Source organism: Ischnura elegans, chromosome 10 (assembly GCF_921293095.1).
Source record: "Ischnura elegans chromosome 10, ioIscEleg1.1, whole genome shotgun sequence".
Taxonomy (NCBI): domain Eukaryota; kingdom Metazoa; phylum Arthropoda; class Insecta; order Odonata; family Coenagrionidae; genus Ischnura; species Ischnura elegans.
The window spans coordinates 34,930,566-34,950,751 of NC_060255.1; the positions used below are offsets into that span (position 1 = coordinate 34,930,566).

Sequence of the window (20,186 nt, forward strand, 5' to 3'; positions counted from 1 at the left end):
CAGGTAAGGAACAATGAAAGCCGGATTGCCTGAAAGGAGAATCTGTGTCGAAGAAACCATCATAGCTTGATTGTTGTATGGGTAGCTATCGCTTACATTTAGATGCAAAAAGTACCCCGCTAACTCCGTGGGTGAGAGGGAGGAACTGGAATGCTGATGAAATTAGGGGGCGGAAGAGGGCGGATGTAGGAACTTGCCATCTTAGAAATTCACGCATCTCATGGATAAGAAGGCACAATGGGCAAAGTTGATCACGATGTCAAAGGCTGATCCGCGATATTACGCAATGGAACGAGAAGTGCGTTGACTGATGCGTAGGCCTATTTTGTATATGAAAAATTTAGCTTTCTCAATATTGCTATTAGTTTTTCAATCTATTTGCGTGAAATTCTTTTATATCACGCTAGCTGAGAGCTATTCAGTACAAGATAACTCTGCTTAATTAAATTTTCTTTTCATTGGATCGATTTTTCACTCTTATGCCTGAACCACACGGTCATTTTTTTTCGTCATTTTTGACCGATCTCTCGGAAACACCATATCAACCAATCAGAACGCATATACAGATGGAGCGATTGCAGCGCAACGTTTGACAATCGTGGGAACGGCAAAGGTAAAAATAAGCACGCTATATATTTTCGTGAACGGGTACTAAGACAACGATCTGTGATATCGGAGATGATGCGAAAAGCGACGGCAGGAGGTACCGTCTGATTCAGAATAATGAATACTCGAGCAATCACTTTTCCGGTCACGAAAAGCGATCGCTCGAGTGATCACTTAGAGGGACGAAACGAATGAAAGTGCGATTCAGGCTTTAGATTTTATCGCTCATCAAAAGTACAATATTGGCTGCGTAAGTATACTGTAGATTACGAATAATTGATTTTTGGTGACTATTAAATGGGCACCCAATGCCATTCTGGCTGGACAGCCTGTTACAGTATCTTACATTAAACGAAGGAAGACGACGAAAATGGTTATGTTGCGGGCTTCTCGAACAATAATTTTCATTTAATATCTAAGTGAGGGAGAAACAAATTATTCATCTCAAACACGTTGTTCCATCATCATAAGGGGCCTACTGTCATTAGTTAATTTCTCTTGATATGAGCTAATGACAATAAAGATGGTTTTGCCTTACGATCGGCATGAAAGTTATCATAGCTCCTAAATATTTAATTTCACGATAGATTTGTAGTTTGGTTTAAAACGTCTGGTCCAAATAAATTGCCTTGCCCATTATAGATGAAGTTACGCCATGTTAAGTTGCTGTGGGGCATAAGTCGGCCATTACATCCAAGGTTGGCAAGTGAAACAAAGCAAAAATATTTCGTTTCGAGGGAAACGAAAATAAGATGCCTAGGTTTAGTTTCGCTCCCGCACGAAATTTAGATCACCAAGGAGTTTAGTTTCGATCCGGGACGAAACTTTACTCCCTTTGAACGAAACTAATTCATGGAAACTCCGCTGCTCATAGTCAAGTTTGATCCCAGAAGTTGAGTGGAAGGGGATAAGGGGTAATAGTTTCGACCTATTTCAAGACAAAATATAGAGAGGTTCAACCATTGAGCTTAAAAATCAAATGGCCAGTTTGCGTTCATCGTTTTCCTGTTTGTGGTAATAATATGAGTGCTCCGTACATCTAATGCCGTTAGGCGGAACCTCTACTTCATTCAACTCGGCAGGGCCGGATTTACCCAAAGTTACGCTATAGGCACCTCTCCATTTAGCGCCCCTCCTCACTTGAGCCCTGCCCTTCCCCAATTTTTATGATAAGGCCACTCACATGAGGTCAGGTTCGGAGAAAAGGACTAAACAGATGTATGGCAGACGGCATAAGCTTATCCGTGAATTTTTACGCAGGGAAAACATTAACAATTCAATTAAAGAAAAACAGCTAGAAGTATAACTACATGAAACAGTTTAACTTTTATTCAACTAAAACACTGTATAAATACCCTTTCAAAAAATAATGTCTAGCCTTACTTCATACAACAAAAAATAAGAGTAAATTGAAAAATAAAAACATTACGTACTGCTGTAACTGAATGAATTGCCACCCTTGAAGGCGCCCCTAGGCACGTGCCTATTTTGCCTTACGGTAAATCCGGTCCTGGTACTCGGTGTGTGGGTCGAAACTGAACTGTTTGAAAGTGATGAACGTGGTCCCTGCGGTGCGAAACATTATCTAAGTTTCGTTTCGTCCCAGAGTTTTAGTTTAGTTTCGACCCGAAGTAGTTTGGACGCCGATTTCGTTTCAATCCTGAGCCTTGCTCCCAGGGTTTAACTCCATTTCGTTTCTACATTCCGCTCCCTGGAACGAAAATATTGAATTTAAACTGGTTTCCACTTTTGTTTCATTTGCCAATCCTGATTCTAACACCTCTCGTTGATCCTCAGTGCGCTTTCATAACGTCTATCGCTCATCACTATAGCTTTTCCAGCCTCTTGGAATCTGCCCCGCCAAACCTCAGCCAGTGTTGTAGGATTCTAGCGGGTCCCTCACCTCTTCCCCTGTTTTCTCTCACCTTCATCTCTCTCGCTTTCTCCCCCCAGGGTGCTCTAGCCGGCTACGCACCAGCGCCCCCCGGAGTAACGGGGATCGTGGCGGTCGTATATCCCCACCTCAACTCCTCAATTCCCTTCCCTGCTGTAGGCACTGCCCTCTCACGCAGTGCTTTTCCTCCCTCTCGCATGCGCATATCCAAAGGAGCATCAAAATGTAGTGGTGGCCACGCTATAGTCACCTTCGGTTACCTTTGCTCACGCTCCTAACGCCTGGAATTTTAGGAGATATGGTGCCGTTGGGCATTTTTTTCTGCGAGGCATTCATTACGCATGTAAATGCAACTACACCTGTATTTCGGATTTTCCTGAATTATGCATAATTTATGTTTTGTTGTGGACTTTGCAGAGGGTCTATAGCATATTTAACTCTTTATCTCTGTTATTTATACGAGATATAAACGCGAACCATTTGACACCGCCAGGCATTTGAGGTTCTTGAATACAATTAAGTATTCTGTAAGACATGTATAAAATATTGCAAATATGACGAAAGAGCCAGCCATCATTCAATTAATATTTTACGGGCTTTCGAGCATTTTTTCATTCCTCTTTGAAAATGCTTGTGAATCATCAATGGTCATTGAAACCGGTTTTATACTAGCATAAAAAGTTACTCTCTTCAGCACTTTAAATTTCATTTTTCCTTGGTGGGAAATATTGAACTGCCGCCCTTGGAAATTACATTGAAGAAAGCATTTTTCATTTAAATGATTACCAATTTAGTAATTTCATAGCTCCCGTTTTATATATTATGAATAATAGCGATAATTCGTTGGAAAATGTATTTTGACGATATGATTCAGTTGTTGAAAGTGAAAAATAACTGTCGACCAAAAGAAATTACCGGTTTCAGTCACTTTCTCCTAAGTTTAAAAAAGGAAAACGCTGAAGTATTCGCCTATTTTGCTTGAGTTTATGACGCCATTGGACTTCTGTTGAATTTACTCGTTCAGGAAGAACCATCATAGAGGGAAAATATTGCCCAGAAGAGTGCAAACTATTGCGAAACACGCGATGTCCATTAGAATGTCCTAGGAGTTGCTTAGGAGCGGCATGATTCCTTAATAATACTGCCAACGAATAAGTTTCTTAAAAAAATGGTCCGTATATTTACTATAATCTTTAAAAAAAGCCTTAACTTACCCCAAATATGTAATGTTACATCACAATACTGAAATATTAAAGAGATGGATCACTGGGATATTAAGTAATAACACTGGTTACTGTGATTACCGTGTGATATTCCTGCGGAATGACGTCTGTGAGAGATTCAATCAAATCTCTTGTCAATACCTTTGAGAGACAAAAAAGGCTCTTTAATTCACCGTCACTCACATTCAAGGAATCCTCTGTTTCCCTGAAGTATCTCCTTCTTCCAAAACCTCCACCTTCTTCCTATACTAATTCTCTAATGAACCGCAAATAAATCATAACATCCGCCATATTGTTCAAGATTCCGACACGGAATCATAATATCACCTAACTACGACCACTCGGCTTTCATTCCGGCACGGAATCAGCATATCCCGAGCAAAATCACATCTCGAAGGTTTCAAGCACACCAAATCACATTCCGTATCGAAATTTTCTGGGCGGCCCTTGGTTACGTATCGGAATTAACCTCGAGCGATTCAATCACACCCCCCCTTAGAGAACATAGGTTAGGTGACATCTCGGGAGCTCATAGTAGACAAGACTGGCGGTGAGGAGAGAGGACGTGGATCCGAATCATCATGGTACGGGGTAGTGATTGGTTGTATGAAAGTGGCGTGATGGTCCGGTCTCATCGTAAATTTATTATGTCACAACACTAATTAGAGACAACCGGCAGTGCTACCACAACATGGCCTCATCAAAGTAAAATACAATTCGTAATCTCTCATATCGACCACTCTGTGAAACAAATATTAACACATAATATTCAGATATACTACAAAATCTTTAGCCTTATATTTTTGCTTGTTTTGCGGATAATATTAACTGACTCAACGATTTTTTCCGGCTTCCAATCAGAGTGCAGGGACACCATATTTCAGCGGAAGCGCTTAGATCTCCGACTATGTATCTTTTTTCAGCTCGCGGTGCCTCGAGTTAACTACTTCCAATCCCCTTTTTTTCCTTTTTAGGAAAACAGCGTCGCTGTCGCTCTGGTTACCCTTCTCACTTGCCGTTCACTATTCCTTCTGTATCCTCTACGCTTCGCTCCGCGGAAAGAAACGTCGTTTCGCGCTCGGCCATTCATCTTCGCGTCGGCGAGTGGTAATTAAGAGCGCCAAGAGAGATGTAGAATATCTAATTTCCTCAAGCGTTCCTCCCCTGTATGGAAAACTAAATTTCCTCTTTTGTGTCGAAAATACATTTGCGCCCGCCTTGGCACACAAGGGAACAATGGAAGCGAATAAAAGTTACAAACGCCATTATGGTGTCACTAATCCGAGGTTCTGGACTGTCTTGCGCGCCCTTTGAACGTGAATTCAAGTGAGCTCCAACGGAATACCTATACCCATTGGATAAGCGCGACTGTTGTCGACCCACTTAAAGCATTCGGTTCGTCCTCACAAGAAAATTTGCACCCTTAATTTATGCCAAGTGAATGCATTAGAGTTATTCCTGTCGATTCACTAGGAAAGGTCGAAACATTTTATCCTGTGCACTTAATTCCATCTTTAGATAGTAAGATACAGTGTTCTCAATTGTGATTTTACTTTGTAAAAAGCAAATACATTGGTGATTTCATGTAAACAGTTCAAGTGCATCCTAATTTTTCTCGTATTTTATAAATATTCTTAATATTATATTAAAACATACCGCTCCATTTGTTGTCAGTATATTTTCTTCAAGTTCAGGAACTTTTTGTGAAAAAGTATTGGGCGGGAAACAAGTATGTTTCCTCAAATTGGTCTGCAAAATTAAAAATTACAACCCTTTTAAGTTCTGTTGTAGGGGGTGGTTTAGGGTGTAGTACGTTATTGTTGTGATATAACTCTTGCCATTGCCTATTGTTTATGGTATTTGAATTGTAATTTTTTCCACGAGCATTTAATGCGAGAAAACAATCAACCTTATCTACTGTTAGTACAAAAAAGAAATTCGATCCCATCAAATTCAACGTTGCTTGCTTCATCCAAATTAGAGAAGTTGTTCTCCAATATTTTGTGGTTAAGTGCACATTTCACATGTTATGGGTGGTTTGTAAATTTTTTCGGTTCCGGTTCGATACCTAATCTCAATATATCTCTCTTATAGTATCCAATGCCTCATTAATTTGCATAGCTGAGGTATGGGACTGTGCTGAAATTCAAAATAAGTTAATGTTCCATTCCTTATTGTGATTGAGTGTAGCGGAATCAATCATTAGTTCCTTTTAATTCCTACAATGAGCGTACTAAGCTTCAGGTTACAGTATTTAATCAGGTTTATTTATGTAACAGTTCTTTCAGGCATTCCTCTTGGTGGCTAAAGCAGTGGAATCCAGATTCAACAACCTGAGCTTATCCATCTATAATTTTTAACCACATAACTATAGATCATTCATGTGCATTGTAAAGACAGTTTTTGATAGTTAAAACAGATAGAGCGTTTATTCAGATAAGTTTTGACTGAGTCATTATTTATAACAATACGGCTGATTGTCAAAGATTTAAGGTAGAGTTTGGCGCAATAAATCATTTTAAAAGGGTCACGTAAATTCTCTGACGAGAAAGAAGCCGCCTGAGGATATTGAACGGTAACTCACCTTGTACCCCCGGAGGTTCTCGACCACACATGCCAGCAAGGCATCCTTGCCAATTGTCACGGTGACATTTGGAATGGGCTCTGCAAAGCGGGGCATCATTGCCTCTGGAACAAAAAAGAGAAAGAATATAAGTTAATTGGAAATGAAAAATTTTGGCATTCAAACTTTCATTATTAGGTCGGTCTAGTGAATTTTTGGCTGTTAAAATTTAATGCCTGGTTTCCAAAATTGTTCTTTAGTAGGAACTTACTTTGTGATTACGAGATTCAAATATTATAAATTAACCCTGGTATTCGTCATTAAAGTAACTTCTAAGACTAAGTAACCATAACTAAGTAGTCTAATGTGAATGGCGAGAGCTTGCTGGTTTACGAGAAACAGTTGGCTGAATCCGTCTGTTCACACAAATAAATTTATTCAAGAATTACGTAGTATTGCACCAAATTTCCGCCATTTCTGGAAAAATAACTGCTGTGAAATCGAATTTAGATTCAATGTTCACTTAATTTTAACTCTACCCCAGCCTTATAGTTCTTTGGGTGACCACAGATGAAGTAAGCGATCGTTGTTGCATAAGAAAAAATAATGAAATTCATTTTAATGCTTGATGTGACTTCTTTTTTGGAGTTTAATACGTGGGGAAGCTTTTTCCCACGTAAAAAAAAGAAAGAAAAAGGGTTTTCATAGTGAATCATGCTTTTGTGATGTCGTTTCAGGATGTCTGGAAACCTCTGGAGGGACGGATACTTGGTGGGGTTGAATTAGGAGCAGCTCTTGCTTTCAAACCAACGCAGAATTTAATGACTGCCCTTTTAAAAGACTGTACTCCCAGGATCCGAAAGCTTGTATTCTAAACGGATCATTTGGAGAATTTGTGTTCATCTCAGTCGCCGATTTTCCGGATTTAATCCATAGATGGTGCAAATATGATGTAATAAACTTTTTGTGGTGAGTATTTTCATTTTGTGACGGTGTGGAAGATTTAGAAATATAGAGTAAGAATTATTGAGCAAATTGAGTATCTATGCTACAAATTCAGCTCAATTTAACTTGGTTACTTGTGGACTTTATCTTCCGTTTCATTACCTCTTCGATCAACCATAACTTACTGTAAACATTAGTATTTTTGCATACATGATATTATATGCCGAATGCCAAACAATTTCCTGGAATGACATCGTATCTATAGATACTCGTTTTAATAGATTTAAGGTGTATATTTACCATTTAATTACTACGGTATAAGTAATAAAGTGATTAGCATATTAATAATGAAGGAAAATTGTTAGCTTTCTATAGCAAGGAATCCATCGGTAATTGAGTAGTGATGATATTCTGCACGGTTTCTCTTTGGTTCCAGTTCTCTTAATACAATCAGGCATTTGCAGCCGTAGAAGTGCATTTGTCGGCTAGAATTTTTAAGGCTATCACTGTTGGTTGCTCGGAAGTCACCTTCATTTACTTTGGTCAGCAAAAATAGCTGAAACAATTATTTTCATCAAAAGTCTTTGCATTAGCCACGGTGAATGCGTAGTACTATTTTAAACGTGATGCTGTGCGGCCCTAATTACGAAGAAAAATTATGACATTGGTAATATTGGAACAATAATTATTTATTAGTGACCTAATGTATGAGTTAAATTCGATCAAAACTTTTACGTTATGTTCAAGTCCCTTTTTTCACTTTTCAAGTCACGTAGAAATCGAAATCGCCAGTCTACCAATTCGCGGAAGTCTCGGAATGTTCACTCACGCTCATTTGCTTTTAGACGAATTTGTTCCTTTGCTTTTTTTGGCACTTGTTTTTTTTCTTATTATGGTTAATGTGTTGACATTTGAACTTTACGTCGACTCTATGTTGAGAAATGCAAAAATATTTTGCTCGGGGCTCTGCGATGTTACTGTTTAAAGGTCAAAGTTTGTTTATTCTGTAGATTTACAAATACCTCAATTCCTGCTAACCTAGCACTTATAAAACTGCTATTTCATTCTGAAAAGATTCGTGGAATCCCTGAGGTCATTAGATGTCGGCGGACAACTCATACCGGACAACTGTGCTTCTTTCGAATTATTTGGTGTTCGCTTTGATAACCCTCTAGTAGGATTTTATAATATTCCTTTAATGTGTATGTGATCCAGCCGTCCTTGATAAGGGTAAAGGAATTTAAAGTCATTTCACTAGGCCCAGAATAGGAGTGCGCGTTTTCTTTGAATGCAAATATTTTTTCAGAATGAAGGAGAATAATGTCATGCATAAACTCGCGAATTTTTAGGTATGTTTGTTCAAATAAAAAGAAATATACTTATTTAAGAAATGGGAAAACGGTTATTTTCTGATTAAAGTTAGTGCTTAGTTTTCGTGATATAATAGCTATACAATAATACATACACCGTACTTTATCTACTTATAGAGTACAATGGTTTACATGCGAAATAAGCTCGCAATATTAATTATTTTTAGTATTCTTTCCATTGGGGTTCACTCCATTAAAGTATATTACTGACATATTGATGAGCTATACTTATTAAGAAACAGAACTAAGCGTCAGCTGACTCACATACTTTTTTTCATCACTAAGCAGTGTCACCGACTCCATGGGGCCTAAAAAATTTGTTATGAGTGTGAGGAAAAAATGTGTCAGGCTTGTCGATTTTCCCCGGAGTGTCCAGATATCGAGATTCGAGTGATCAGGGTTCTAATGTTGATCATATGACTCTTCTTAAATGTTTAAAAAACTTAAAACTCACTACTTATAAAATTTTCCGGGGCAAGATCCCCGGTTTGGGCCCTCCAATATTTTTTGTAAGTCGGCACCCCTGTCAGTAAGTACTTATTACATCTACAACTAATTACAATAAGGCCTTTATATGCACGGTGTAAATGATGGTTACTTTGTCATTTTACGCCCCATCAATACGCCATAATAACAAGTGACATTTTATGTAATATGGCTCTAATTTATGCAAAATTTATCGAAAAACTTGTTTATCAAAAGAAAACCTAAAATTTTTTTTAACGAATTAATAAATAAATGCTACATGACGAATTGAAAAACTGCATATTTTACTACTTAAGTGAAAGTCCAAATAATTTATCGAATTGTGGAAAAGACATGTAATGTAACGAAAATCATAACAAGTAAATTGTCACGGTGCGGTATGATCACATAATGAATCTCGCACTAGACGATGCAAAGTGGGTTGGATTCGAAAAAAGCTACTCAAAATTTCAAAAACAAAGTTTTTGAACCAGGAAGCTGAAAGTTCGCATAAATATTTTAAAACAAATTGTGCATAACTTCCCCAATTTCTTTTTTCCTGTGGAATACTTTAACAATATATTTGAGGTAAAAGTTGACAAAATCTATCGAAAAAAATTCCACCCTCGACGTTTTCTAAAAATTTACAACTTCATCCTCGTGCTGTGGTTTGATCAATAGCTCTATTTACAAAGCTGTTATACCATATTAATAAACTCTTCTTTTTCTTCCATTTGGAGGAATTTCAAAGATTTTGTTGCTCCTATAACCATAGATATATAACAAAATATTCCAGCTATTTTTTTACATAAACGTAGAAAAAAAGGAGATACTACTGAGTTCCGCCAAGTGACTTATACCAGGTTTTATTAGGCTTCTACGTTGTGAATCTAAAGTAAAATCCTCCACCATCTCGGATCCCCGAATTTTGCATTGTTTTTTAAGCGTGCGGTCGACTCTGTTTCTGGCCGGCGGCTGCAGAGAATACGGCGATTCGGACAGCGTGTGTATGCGATACGGCCAAATTCACCTTTCTGTAGGTATAATAGATATGATAGATAGGGGTTAGATGGAAGATGGGACTTTCTAGTCCCAATCTCGCCCAATAAAGACGTATTATAATTATGATAGTGACAGAACATAGTCACCAAGAAGTAAAATTAATAAATATTGCTATGAATGAAACTTATCGTGCAATCGCAGGGCTCTGCAAGAGGACATACTGAAAGGCTTTCTTTGAGTACATTCCATGTACTAGTACGGAGAATGGATTTACATCGTGTACCTGACGTAGGGAAACGTACTTCTTTTGTTGAGAAACAAACTCTCTTACTAGGAAACAGCCGTCCATGTTCCATTCCCTCCAGGTTTTGGCCAGCCCTTTTCAATTCTAGCCCACTGTGCGACGAGATGCCAAACGCATTTTTCACAAAGTTAAAAGTAAGAACATCATATCCTCGTGAAACATAATCAGCTTGCGTCACAAACTGTAAGACGATACAACAATACCGTGAGAAAGTCATAAAAACCCATTTCCTTGCTGGACAATATCAATTTTCCCATACCACGAAGATGAAAGCTTAAGTTCACTCGTCAAAACAGGTGTCCAAAGCATATTCACATATTAATTCGCTAAATATTTTCCTTCATCGCACATAACCACTCTGAAAATACCGTCGTCTGCGCGCGGCATAACAATCCCCGCGAAGAACTGTCAAATTTCCATATCTTTACCGAACGATCAACAATGAAATTTTTTATAACATTCGCAAATAAGTTGTAATTTAGGAAAATTATACAATCAAAGCAAAACTTACCAGACGGACGCGGCTGTTGTGAAGACATGATTTATCCTTAACCAATACCTCAAACAACAAATGAATGCCCTTTGTGTGAAACACTAATTTAATAGAAACGCGATTCAGAACTTCCAAGGGGTGAATATGAAATTTAATAAGCTCCAAATAATAAGTACTAAGGGTTTAAACAGAAGATTAGTACACTACAAGTACCTTGCGCGTTTAAAAATTAACAGGAGGGTCTCAGTTGCAAAGCCCTCATGAAGCCTTCAGACACACAAAAACTTGTCTTCGAGATGAAAAGTTTCACTGGGAGAATAAACTGCGCCACAATAACCTGGCTGCAGGGGTGGTCTGCGAAGATTGGGGGCCCTCGGCGGGCCCTTCGTTAACGGGAGATTCGCGGATTGTCCCCCGGAAATAATAAGGAAATTGCATGCCAGGAAATGGATTTTGACGCCTTTCTGGCTCTAAAACAACTATATAAAAAATGGCAATTTTGTAAGAAAAAATACTATGAAAAGTGAAAGTATTGTGAAAATTCACAGATTGTAAAATTTAATAATGTATTATGGATCTATTTCCTATTTAGTGAATTCTTTCCTTGAAACTGAACTAAAATCAAATTAGCCTTTTCTAATAACCCTTTCAAAAAGCATTAGGTTCTCTCTTATCTACTGATAACTTTATTTAATTTATTTTTTATATAATATTTATACACTACGTTGTAAATAAAGCAAATGATGAATACGTAGAATTTTATAATAGCAAAAGAACTTTGGTTCAACTAATGTGAGTCTATTGCTTTTTATTAGACCTTTCATATACGTTTCATGATATGCGCGAGCATTGTGGGCGGCCCTATAAGCTTGGGGACCTTGGCGATTGCCGACCAGCCGAACTGGCCAGACCGCCCCTGTCTGTGAAATTCAAACGGATGCCGTGGTCCTAGTTTAACTTACCTCATGGTGAAGAATACTCGAACTTTCTAAAAAGTGAGCTTGCGATCGGACTGAAAAAAGATTTTTAAATAAAAATCGTTTCCATAAATTGCACCTGAAGCCCACTGCGCAAAGTCCTGTGCATGAATATTATGACTGCTCTTTCTAAGCCATATTGTATATTTTCCCAATAAGAAATTGTGCGGTCTTCAGAAGATCTCGTAGTAGTAATAATCTAGATAATTTACTGGGAGGTAATTAAAAACGCTTAATTCTGTGGCCACAATGTTTCTGATTTGTTGCTTTAGGAATACATAAGGTTATTCTAGCCTACGTTTACTGCAACAATTATGACATCTTCGTTGTCGATGCACCATAAGCAAGTTGAAAATATCCCACTGTTCAATTCTCACAAATTTTATATAACTCGATGAACGATGCTGATACCACTGAATAATTTTCAGTCATCTTAACTTCTATGCCAATCTTGCCTTTTGGATTTAGCTAGAAAATTAATTATAGCAGAAATTTCTTCGTGACATGGCCTAGAGGCCTTAAAAATCGCTATCTGTACAATGTGTGTCTATGAGTGTTAATAAATCGTGAGACTCTGAAATATGCTCGTTACTTTTAATGTAAAGGTAGTAATTGGAGAATTATTATATATATTAGCGAATGAAATGCGCGAAATTGATACTAAAAGTTACAGAAGCACGATGGATGCATCTATTAAATTAGTTAATTGGAACGTATATTTCCTATACATTTGATATTTCACTATATTGTCACCGTTGTGTTATATTAGTTGATTGTCGTATTTTTTTCTTCATTTTCGCGAAAGAAAAATGAGAAAAAAGTAAGGTTTGATAATCACATTTCAAATATTGGAATATAAGGGTCACTAATATTTAATTTGACGTAATAATTCACCCGTGCGTAGGCAGAAAATTCACATGCCTTTCAGTTCAATCGGTTATTTATTTTACGTTTTGTATCGTTTAGATGTTATCGAAAGGTAATTGAGTGATGCATTTGGAATATTGACAGAATGACATTCGCAGAACAATTTTGTTCCGAGGATCCAAGTTGTTTACCTGTGATGAGATGCGAAGCATCTCTTTACACGAATAAATTACACTCTATTTTCCTTGGCATTTGAACAATTTCCTTTATTGATTGATGGAAGGATGGGTCTCTTTATTTCAGTAATTTTGCAGGAAAATTCTCTTACATTTGATTAATTTGCGTGGAAAATAACTTAAAATCAAACCTTTTCACACGCTTTTTCTTAACTTGCTGCGTCTGTGTGTTACATCGATGGAATTTTGTCAGTGATTTTTACCAACTTCCAATCGTCGGATTGGCTTGAAAATTTCAGTGCAGATCAGAACTAAGTGACAATTTATTCTTAATATATTTCTAGGTCTTCAGAGGCAGTATAAACAACATGATTTTCGTGGATAAACATGGATTAACTGAAGTTGTCAATCTTAGTTCTCGAGCTGACGGTAATGCGATACGAATATCACTGGGAAAGAAGCTATAATTAGTGTTGTTAGTCAAGTTTAGCTTCGTGTACCCGCTCGTCGGGGGGGCTCTAACCCCCCTGGAAATTCTCGCTGCCTTTATAGCCACTCTGCCTGCCCTTACAATTTTTGTTGAACCCCAACACAACATCGTTTCTCTCTCAGTTGCTGAGATAATAATTCACTGAATAGGGAAATTGCGCGATTTGGTCAAAATTAGAGATGCTCAGGTCGGTCTGAAAATTGGTTTCTCGACGTATCACGTGGTCTAGATTCGAAAAATGACATAAATGAAAAAGAGAAACGTAAAGTAAAAAAAACGCCTCTGGGTGAGTTCGAACCAAAAACCTTTCGGTTAACAGCCGAACGCGCTATCCGATTGCGCCGCGGAGACGATAGTTAAATAAAAATTGATATCTATTAATCTGAGGATATTTTTTTCGGCGATTTCTAACCTTAGCTTGATTAAAAAAGATAGAAAATTCGAAAGATTTTAGAGGGGGTCGATTCTATGCCGGCCTCGGTAAATTCCCCGTCTGCCAGCCTAAGCGTCGCGGGTTTAAATCCCGCCAGGCTGGATTTACATGGTCATTTACATTTACACCATTCAGGTCATGGATGTATGTGATTGTTAAACAAGTAAATTTTGAGAAAGAACCTCCTAGTCCTGAATTCACTAAAAAAGACGGCATTATTATTATTCTGTGACATATAGTCGCATCACGTCTCGATCGCCCCAAATAGCTGTACGAGTGAGTCTATCGTCGAAAGTGGGACCCATGGTAGGCCCGAGGGGGGCGTAAGGCGGTGAGGGGCGCAGGACTTATCAGTTGACCGTGATGCGGCCTGCGAGCGACCAGCTCGCCCTCGGGGGTGTGACGCGCTGCTGTGGCTCGCGGAAAAGTATTGTATTCCTGGAAAACTGTTGAGCGGACGTTAAAATGGAGCGAATTTGGGACCTAAAGGAATGCAAAATCGTGCGTTACCCTTGAAAATGATGTTACTTTAAAAAATTGGGAAAATTTAATGTTATTGCGTTTATGCTCTTTGAGCGACCTGTAAATGTTAAAAAATTGAGCTTAATTTTTAGGATATCTATTGTGCACCCCATAGCATATTTTAAGAGGTAGAAATAAAAAATCTGAGAAAAATAAAAAATGAGCAACACCCTGAAGTGGGTTTTATTATCCCTTCTTTCTTTACCTCTGAGTTTATTAGTATGTTTTCGCTTAAGACTTTGTGAGATTGAATGAAGTAATATCTATATCTATATATATAATTAATAACTATCAAATGCCATCATTTGAAAAAAATAATCTATTGAAACTATGGAGAATTAATAGATAAAATTGCTCTCATCGCAATTTTTAAAAATGCGCGAAATGGCCGGATTAATCAAGCTTCTATTTGACGCACTGTGGTCTCCTCGATGAAGTCCCCTTGGCTGGTTCATTAGCTCACCTTCGCATCCCAAGGACCAGCCCAGCCTCTCCCTTCCCCATTTCTATACATGTGCCTCAAGTCTCCTCTCGCAAGTGCTCTAGTAAGCCGTCGTCCCCTCCGGCGTCTGAGGGTTCGCGCCGCCCGACTGCGTTTTATGTCTGCGCCGTCTGACCCATCTACTCGTGCGCTTGACTTTGGCTCCTCTTTGTTTACTTCTTTATTATTTTTTTTCGCTCCGCAAAGGTTTCAAGTGCAGCCGGCCATGAGGAGAGGAGGGCCTTCTTGATTCTCTCGCGGCTTGACGGCGGAAGGAAATTCGCCGTTGTGATGAAGCCGCGCATATTTTCCTCTCTATTTCTAAGAAACAAAAGAGTTGCGGGCGTTCTTTTGCAAGTCTCGGATTTTGGTTCATAGTACTTGAGCGTGTGAGATTAAATCGTGAGACCCAACTTAATTAGCTAATCCTATGTCTGACCTCAGCACTCTGATGAGATTGGTCGCGCGGCGTTCTTTCCTTGTATTGCTTGTATCAAGCGTACCACCAAGCGCGTAGCCAGCATAAAGGCTTCAGGCGGAGTTGAGATCGAAGCAATTTTTTTAAAAGTAGGCCATTTGTGTTCATTGGATGGAGAAAATAGCGTAACGACACCGTGTGTTACCTTTGAATTGGCGTATTTTGAAAAGTTCAATCCTATGTGCATCAACATTTCCGAGGCCCTGAAATAGTTGAAGCTGTGATTATCCGTACTACTTCTATATAATTCGTGATGGTGCCATGGAAAATTTAGGCTAACCGTACCAAGACCATTATTACATTTTATTGGTTTGATATATTTATTCGTGGTATGCTAAATGGAAAGTATTATAAAAGATAAAGCGTAAAATCACTGAACTGTGTGAAATAGTTGAGAATTCTTGTGGTACTCCTTGAGTGTGCTGTCTATGCTGAATATCGGGAAATACGACACATTCGATTTGTCGGAAAAAGTTGAGTGAAATCAAATACTGGAAGCATCCTTAATCGTTTCTGTTCGTTGAGATAACTCTTACGTATTTGTTTCAACAATTGCGTGAAAAGTTAAATTCGTTACTATCTATGAGTATGAAGATATGTATTTGTTTCTGCTTAAAAAATATGCATGAAACCAAATAGAAATTTCGGTGAAATATCATTTGACAGGGTCCTATTGATTTGTTAAAATCAAGGGAAATGGAGATTTCCACAACCCTTTTAACTCATGCTATCTTTTCTGTATTATGCCTCCTGATTTTCTCTGTTCTAATTTATGTTATTATCTTATGTCCATGAATGACCTCAATATGAAATAGAATAAAATCGATGAGATATAAGACACTCTTGAAATACCTACATAAACTACACGTAGAATTTCAGAAGGCCTAGCGGCTTAGATCGAAGATACCGACGACACATTCGTAATATTTATATGGCTCAGACAGCGAAAGTGAGGTTAGCCTACGGATAATCTGAGTGGCCAAGAATTTACCGAGGAGTGTGGAAAGGCTGTTCACTATCACCATTGGTTTTTAACTTTTTCGCTGAGAAGATGGTAAGCTAGGCCTGGGATGAGTTGGAAGCTAAAGAAAATATGTGGGGAATGATGTTTAAATCAGTGAGTTTCGCAGATGATGAGGCGTCGATTAGACAGTCAACGAGCGGGCTGCAGGCTCTATTGGATGCGTTAGGCAAGCGTTACGAGGAATATGGCATGAAGATTAATCACATTAAGACATAGAATATGCAGTTTTGAAATGCATCGCGAGCTATGAACGTGAGACTTAAGGTCAAAGTATGTGGTCACAAACTTGAGCAGGTAGTTTTAAGAAAAGGGTGGTGAAGAGTTTTGATCTGTAGTGTAGCGCCTTACGGTGCGGAAACATGAGGTCTTTGGAAGGAGGATGAGAGGAGACTTGAGGCGTTCGAGATGTGGGTGTGGAGAAGAATGGAGAGGGTGAAGAGGACGGAAAGGAAGAGGAACGAAAAAAGTGTTAGACATGGTGGGTGAGGAGAGGCAGCTTCTAGATGAGATACGGAGGAAACAGAATGTGTGTATGGAGCCAGTACTTAGCAGGGTGGGTATGTTGAAAACTGTGTTAGAGGGCAGAATGTTGAGTAAATGAGAGAGAGAGAGTAAGGGGAATGATATAATAAAGTAAAAGCAATTTGTACTTTCCACACAAATTTAAAAATTTGCAACCGGTTTCAACGTTTTCTACGTCATTGTCAAAATAGACGGCCTAAGTCTAGCAGTATAGACTTAACGTAGAATACCGAAACCGGATGCAAAACATTAAAATTGTTTGGAAAATACCAAGTTTTTTTTACTTTATTCTATCATGCATACCTTCGACAAGGGTAATTCACCCACCATTAACTTCGCAAATAAAGGAATATCGATTGCTAAGTTCTAACAACACGTATCTCAGAATTCTTCTTCAAATACCAACTTTTGAGGGTAGCAGAAAAACGATTAATTTATTTTACTTGTTCACTGAAATTAAAACCAAAAGTTCATAAATTGGAAAGAGAAGCATGCCTTTGAAAAAATAATGGTTTTTTGCTTGCAATTTACTTTTTAAATATTATTACACTTTGTTTAAGATATCTGTCTCAAACCGGCTGAATTTGAGATACGTGTTGTTAGATCTTAGCCATAATATGATCTTTTTGGATAGAATGAAAGGGAGTAGGCCTTATTGCGAATTTAAGAGGAAAACCCATGAAAGGAGGAGAAATTGACTGAATACTTCTTAAATACTCCATAAAAACCTACCAATTAGAATGAACCTATTAAATATGTAGGCTAACTTTAGTTCCGATATTTAATGGTTTCTCATACAGCGATTTTTGCAATAATGTGCGTGAAGAATTCTTCCAGTATCTTTTCGGAGCTGAAATTAACAGGGGGTAATGCACAGTACGGAAATAGATGCTACAAATTTTAGGAGTGGGGGTTGCGAAGTTTACTGCCATTTCTCTGTCTTTCACCTCTGAAATATTTTATGGCGTATATTGATGCTTCCCTTTTTTTACTGGCTCTTAAGACCCTCTGAAATGGTGACTAACGAGCTGCCTCACAAGAGAAATCCTTACAGAACCCCCTTTTCCTGTTTCCATTTCCGATGTATTTAGTATTTTCAAAGGCTTCAGGAAGGGTAGGATGAGAGAGACTGTGGTTGCGTGTTGACGTATGATTCCTTCACATGCGTGTGATTGAGAAATTCTCCCGAATATCGTGCGATTTCGAATTGTTTTTTTAAGGCTCAATAATCACATACTTGTCTTCCGTCGTTTTCGGATATTGTTGAAGTCCATAGCAGAGGAATTTGTACTATATTTCTCAAATCAGAAATGCCTTAGTAAAAATTATTTTTAAGTTTTATTCATTATTCATCAAACTTTCGTTTTCATGAATATTTCTGCTAGACAGCATCCCGAAATTTTATAATTCGAACTGCTATGGGCCGCGATGATTTTCTATGAGAATTATATGATTTCACTGACAATACAACTATCGTTTGTGAAGTTATTCTGTATTAAATTTCAATTGAAGTTTGATTAATTGAATTTATTTTATGAGTAGGTAGTACTTGTAGTAATTTGTGGCGTTTGAAAAAAGAATTCTACTTAGTTTCCTCACTCTTTCCATTCAACAACTTATACATACCGATCATAGTTTTTGCTCACGCTGCCTTTTAAAAAGAAAAGTTATATTTAGTTCCAATTAGTCTCCGAGTTTTATTCTCGAAGCAGTTTTTCTCTGCTGGACTGGTTTTCTGGAAGGTCTTCTTGATTCCCTATTGAGACTGCCATTTGACTGGAAGAACGGACCAAGATGATATATATTAAACATTGACTGAATACATGCAGTTCTCATTTCTTGATTGGATACAGTAGGGAAAATGCTTTATTGCCGATTCTTGTAGAGTTTGAATAGTAAGAAGGCAGGCATTATACCTTTCCGAGACCCATAATTCACAGATACCGTAATCCTTCCAAATTGAATGTCGAAATACAATGTGATTAAGGTGAACTGCAAACTTGGAAAGCAATATTCGTTCATGAGACCGTAATATTCATTCGCGTACCTTTTGGCGGTGCGTTCGCGATTATTCGGCAATTACTTACATATTTTACGATTAAGTATTACGGCTAAGAACATATAATTTTCTCATGATTCACTAAAAATATTTTACTATCAAAGAGGACATCATTCGAGATTAGAAGGCAAAGTTATGGTAATGAGTTCGTTTTATTTTTTTCCTACGTTTATCAGTATACCCTTTTTCCAGCTATTAAGTTTCCCATGGCACCATAATACATAACCGTCGCAATGTGACTTTAATTGCTGCATTTGTTACCTAAAAGCCCAAAAAGTAGTCAAACGACGCGCCTAAGTTTTGTTTTTATCATGATCTCAATCGTATAAGGGACAATATCGTATAGTTTTTTTTTCAAAATAAAATTTAATTTATTTGACTAATTTACATTTTTCCAATGCTCAGAAATTTATTTCCATAAGAGCCTATTTACGAATGTGGAATTTCTAACCACATTGGCAACAAACATTGCCCGGGAGCCTGTTATTCGTGGACGTCAGTTGATAAAGTTTCATTTGATGGGTATATTTTGAATTATCCATGAAAACTACGTGTACTTCAATCCTTTGACCCACCTCCTCAACCAGTAAGATACCTTCCATATTTGTTACGGGCTTCACTGGTTCTTGTTGATCCCTGAAATTTTTTTTTTTAACTTTCGGTCCGAAGATTTGATCCATACGCAAGAAACGGATTAGAAAGTTGCACGAGAGAAATGTAGGTGTATAAGAGCCACAGTTTTTTCTCATCCTCCCTGCAAATATTCTTCGAGTAGGCAGGTACAAGTTGAGGTTTGGCTTTGCCGATCTCCCGCGACTGAAATGCTAAGCCGTCTTTCATATATCTCTTCCCTAAACCACCTCCCTGCGAATCTAACATTTTTTTCGAGTGAGAGTGAGTGGATGGAAATTTTACTGACTGGAGCCACTTTCCCCATATCGCATCGCAACCGTCGCACACTCGGCAAAATGGCGGAGAAGATTGTAAAGGGGTGGTTTCTTTCGTTTTTCATTTTTTTTCTCTCGCTCCCTCCCTATCACTCGTGTGTGGGATTGAGGAAGTTTGCCGTGGGAGGAAATACAAATTCGTATTGGTCGGAATTGGCCATAGAAAGTTGAAGTTGAAAGGGGCGAATGAAAAAAAAGACTTTTTTCCTGATGGGATGGCTATTCGATTCGGGAAATAGAGGTCGAGTCTCGTTGTGCGTTGGCGAATTATTCAAGAGTGCCCGTTTTTAATCAATAGAGCTTGGTGTTACTTAAGTGAGGCAGCGGAGTATTCAAAGCGAAAAA

At 38.1% G+C, this 20,186-nt stretch overlaps 1 protein-coding gene across 1 annotated transcript in view; it reads right to left on the reverse strand.

Moving 5' to 3' along the window:
- The window catches only part of LOC124166851 (neurotrimin-like), a 495,488-nt gene that overhangs the window by 159,384 nt on the left and 315,918 nt on the right, over positions 1-20,186 (reverse strand). Inside the window, exon 3 of the mRNA XM_046544557.1 lies at positions 6,308-6,411. Within this exon, the coding sequence (XP_046400513.1) occupies positions 6,308-6,411 (104 nt within the window). The remainder of the gene's footprint in view (positions 1-6,307; positions 6,412-20,186) is intronic.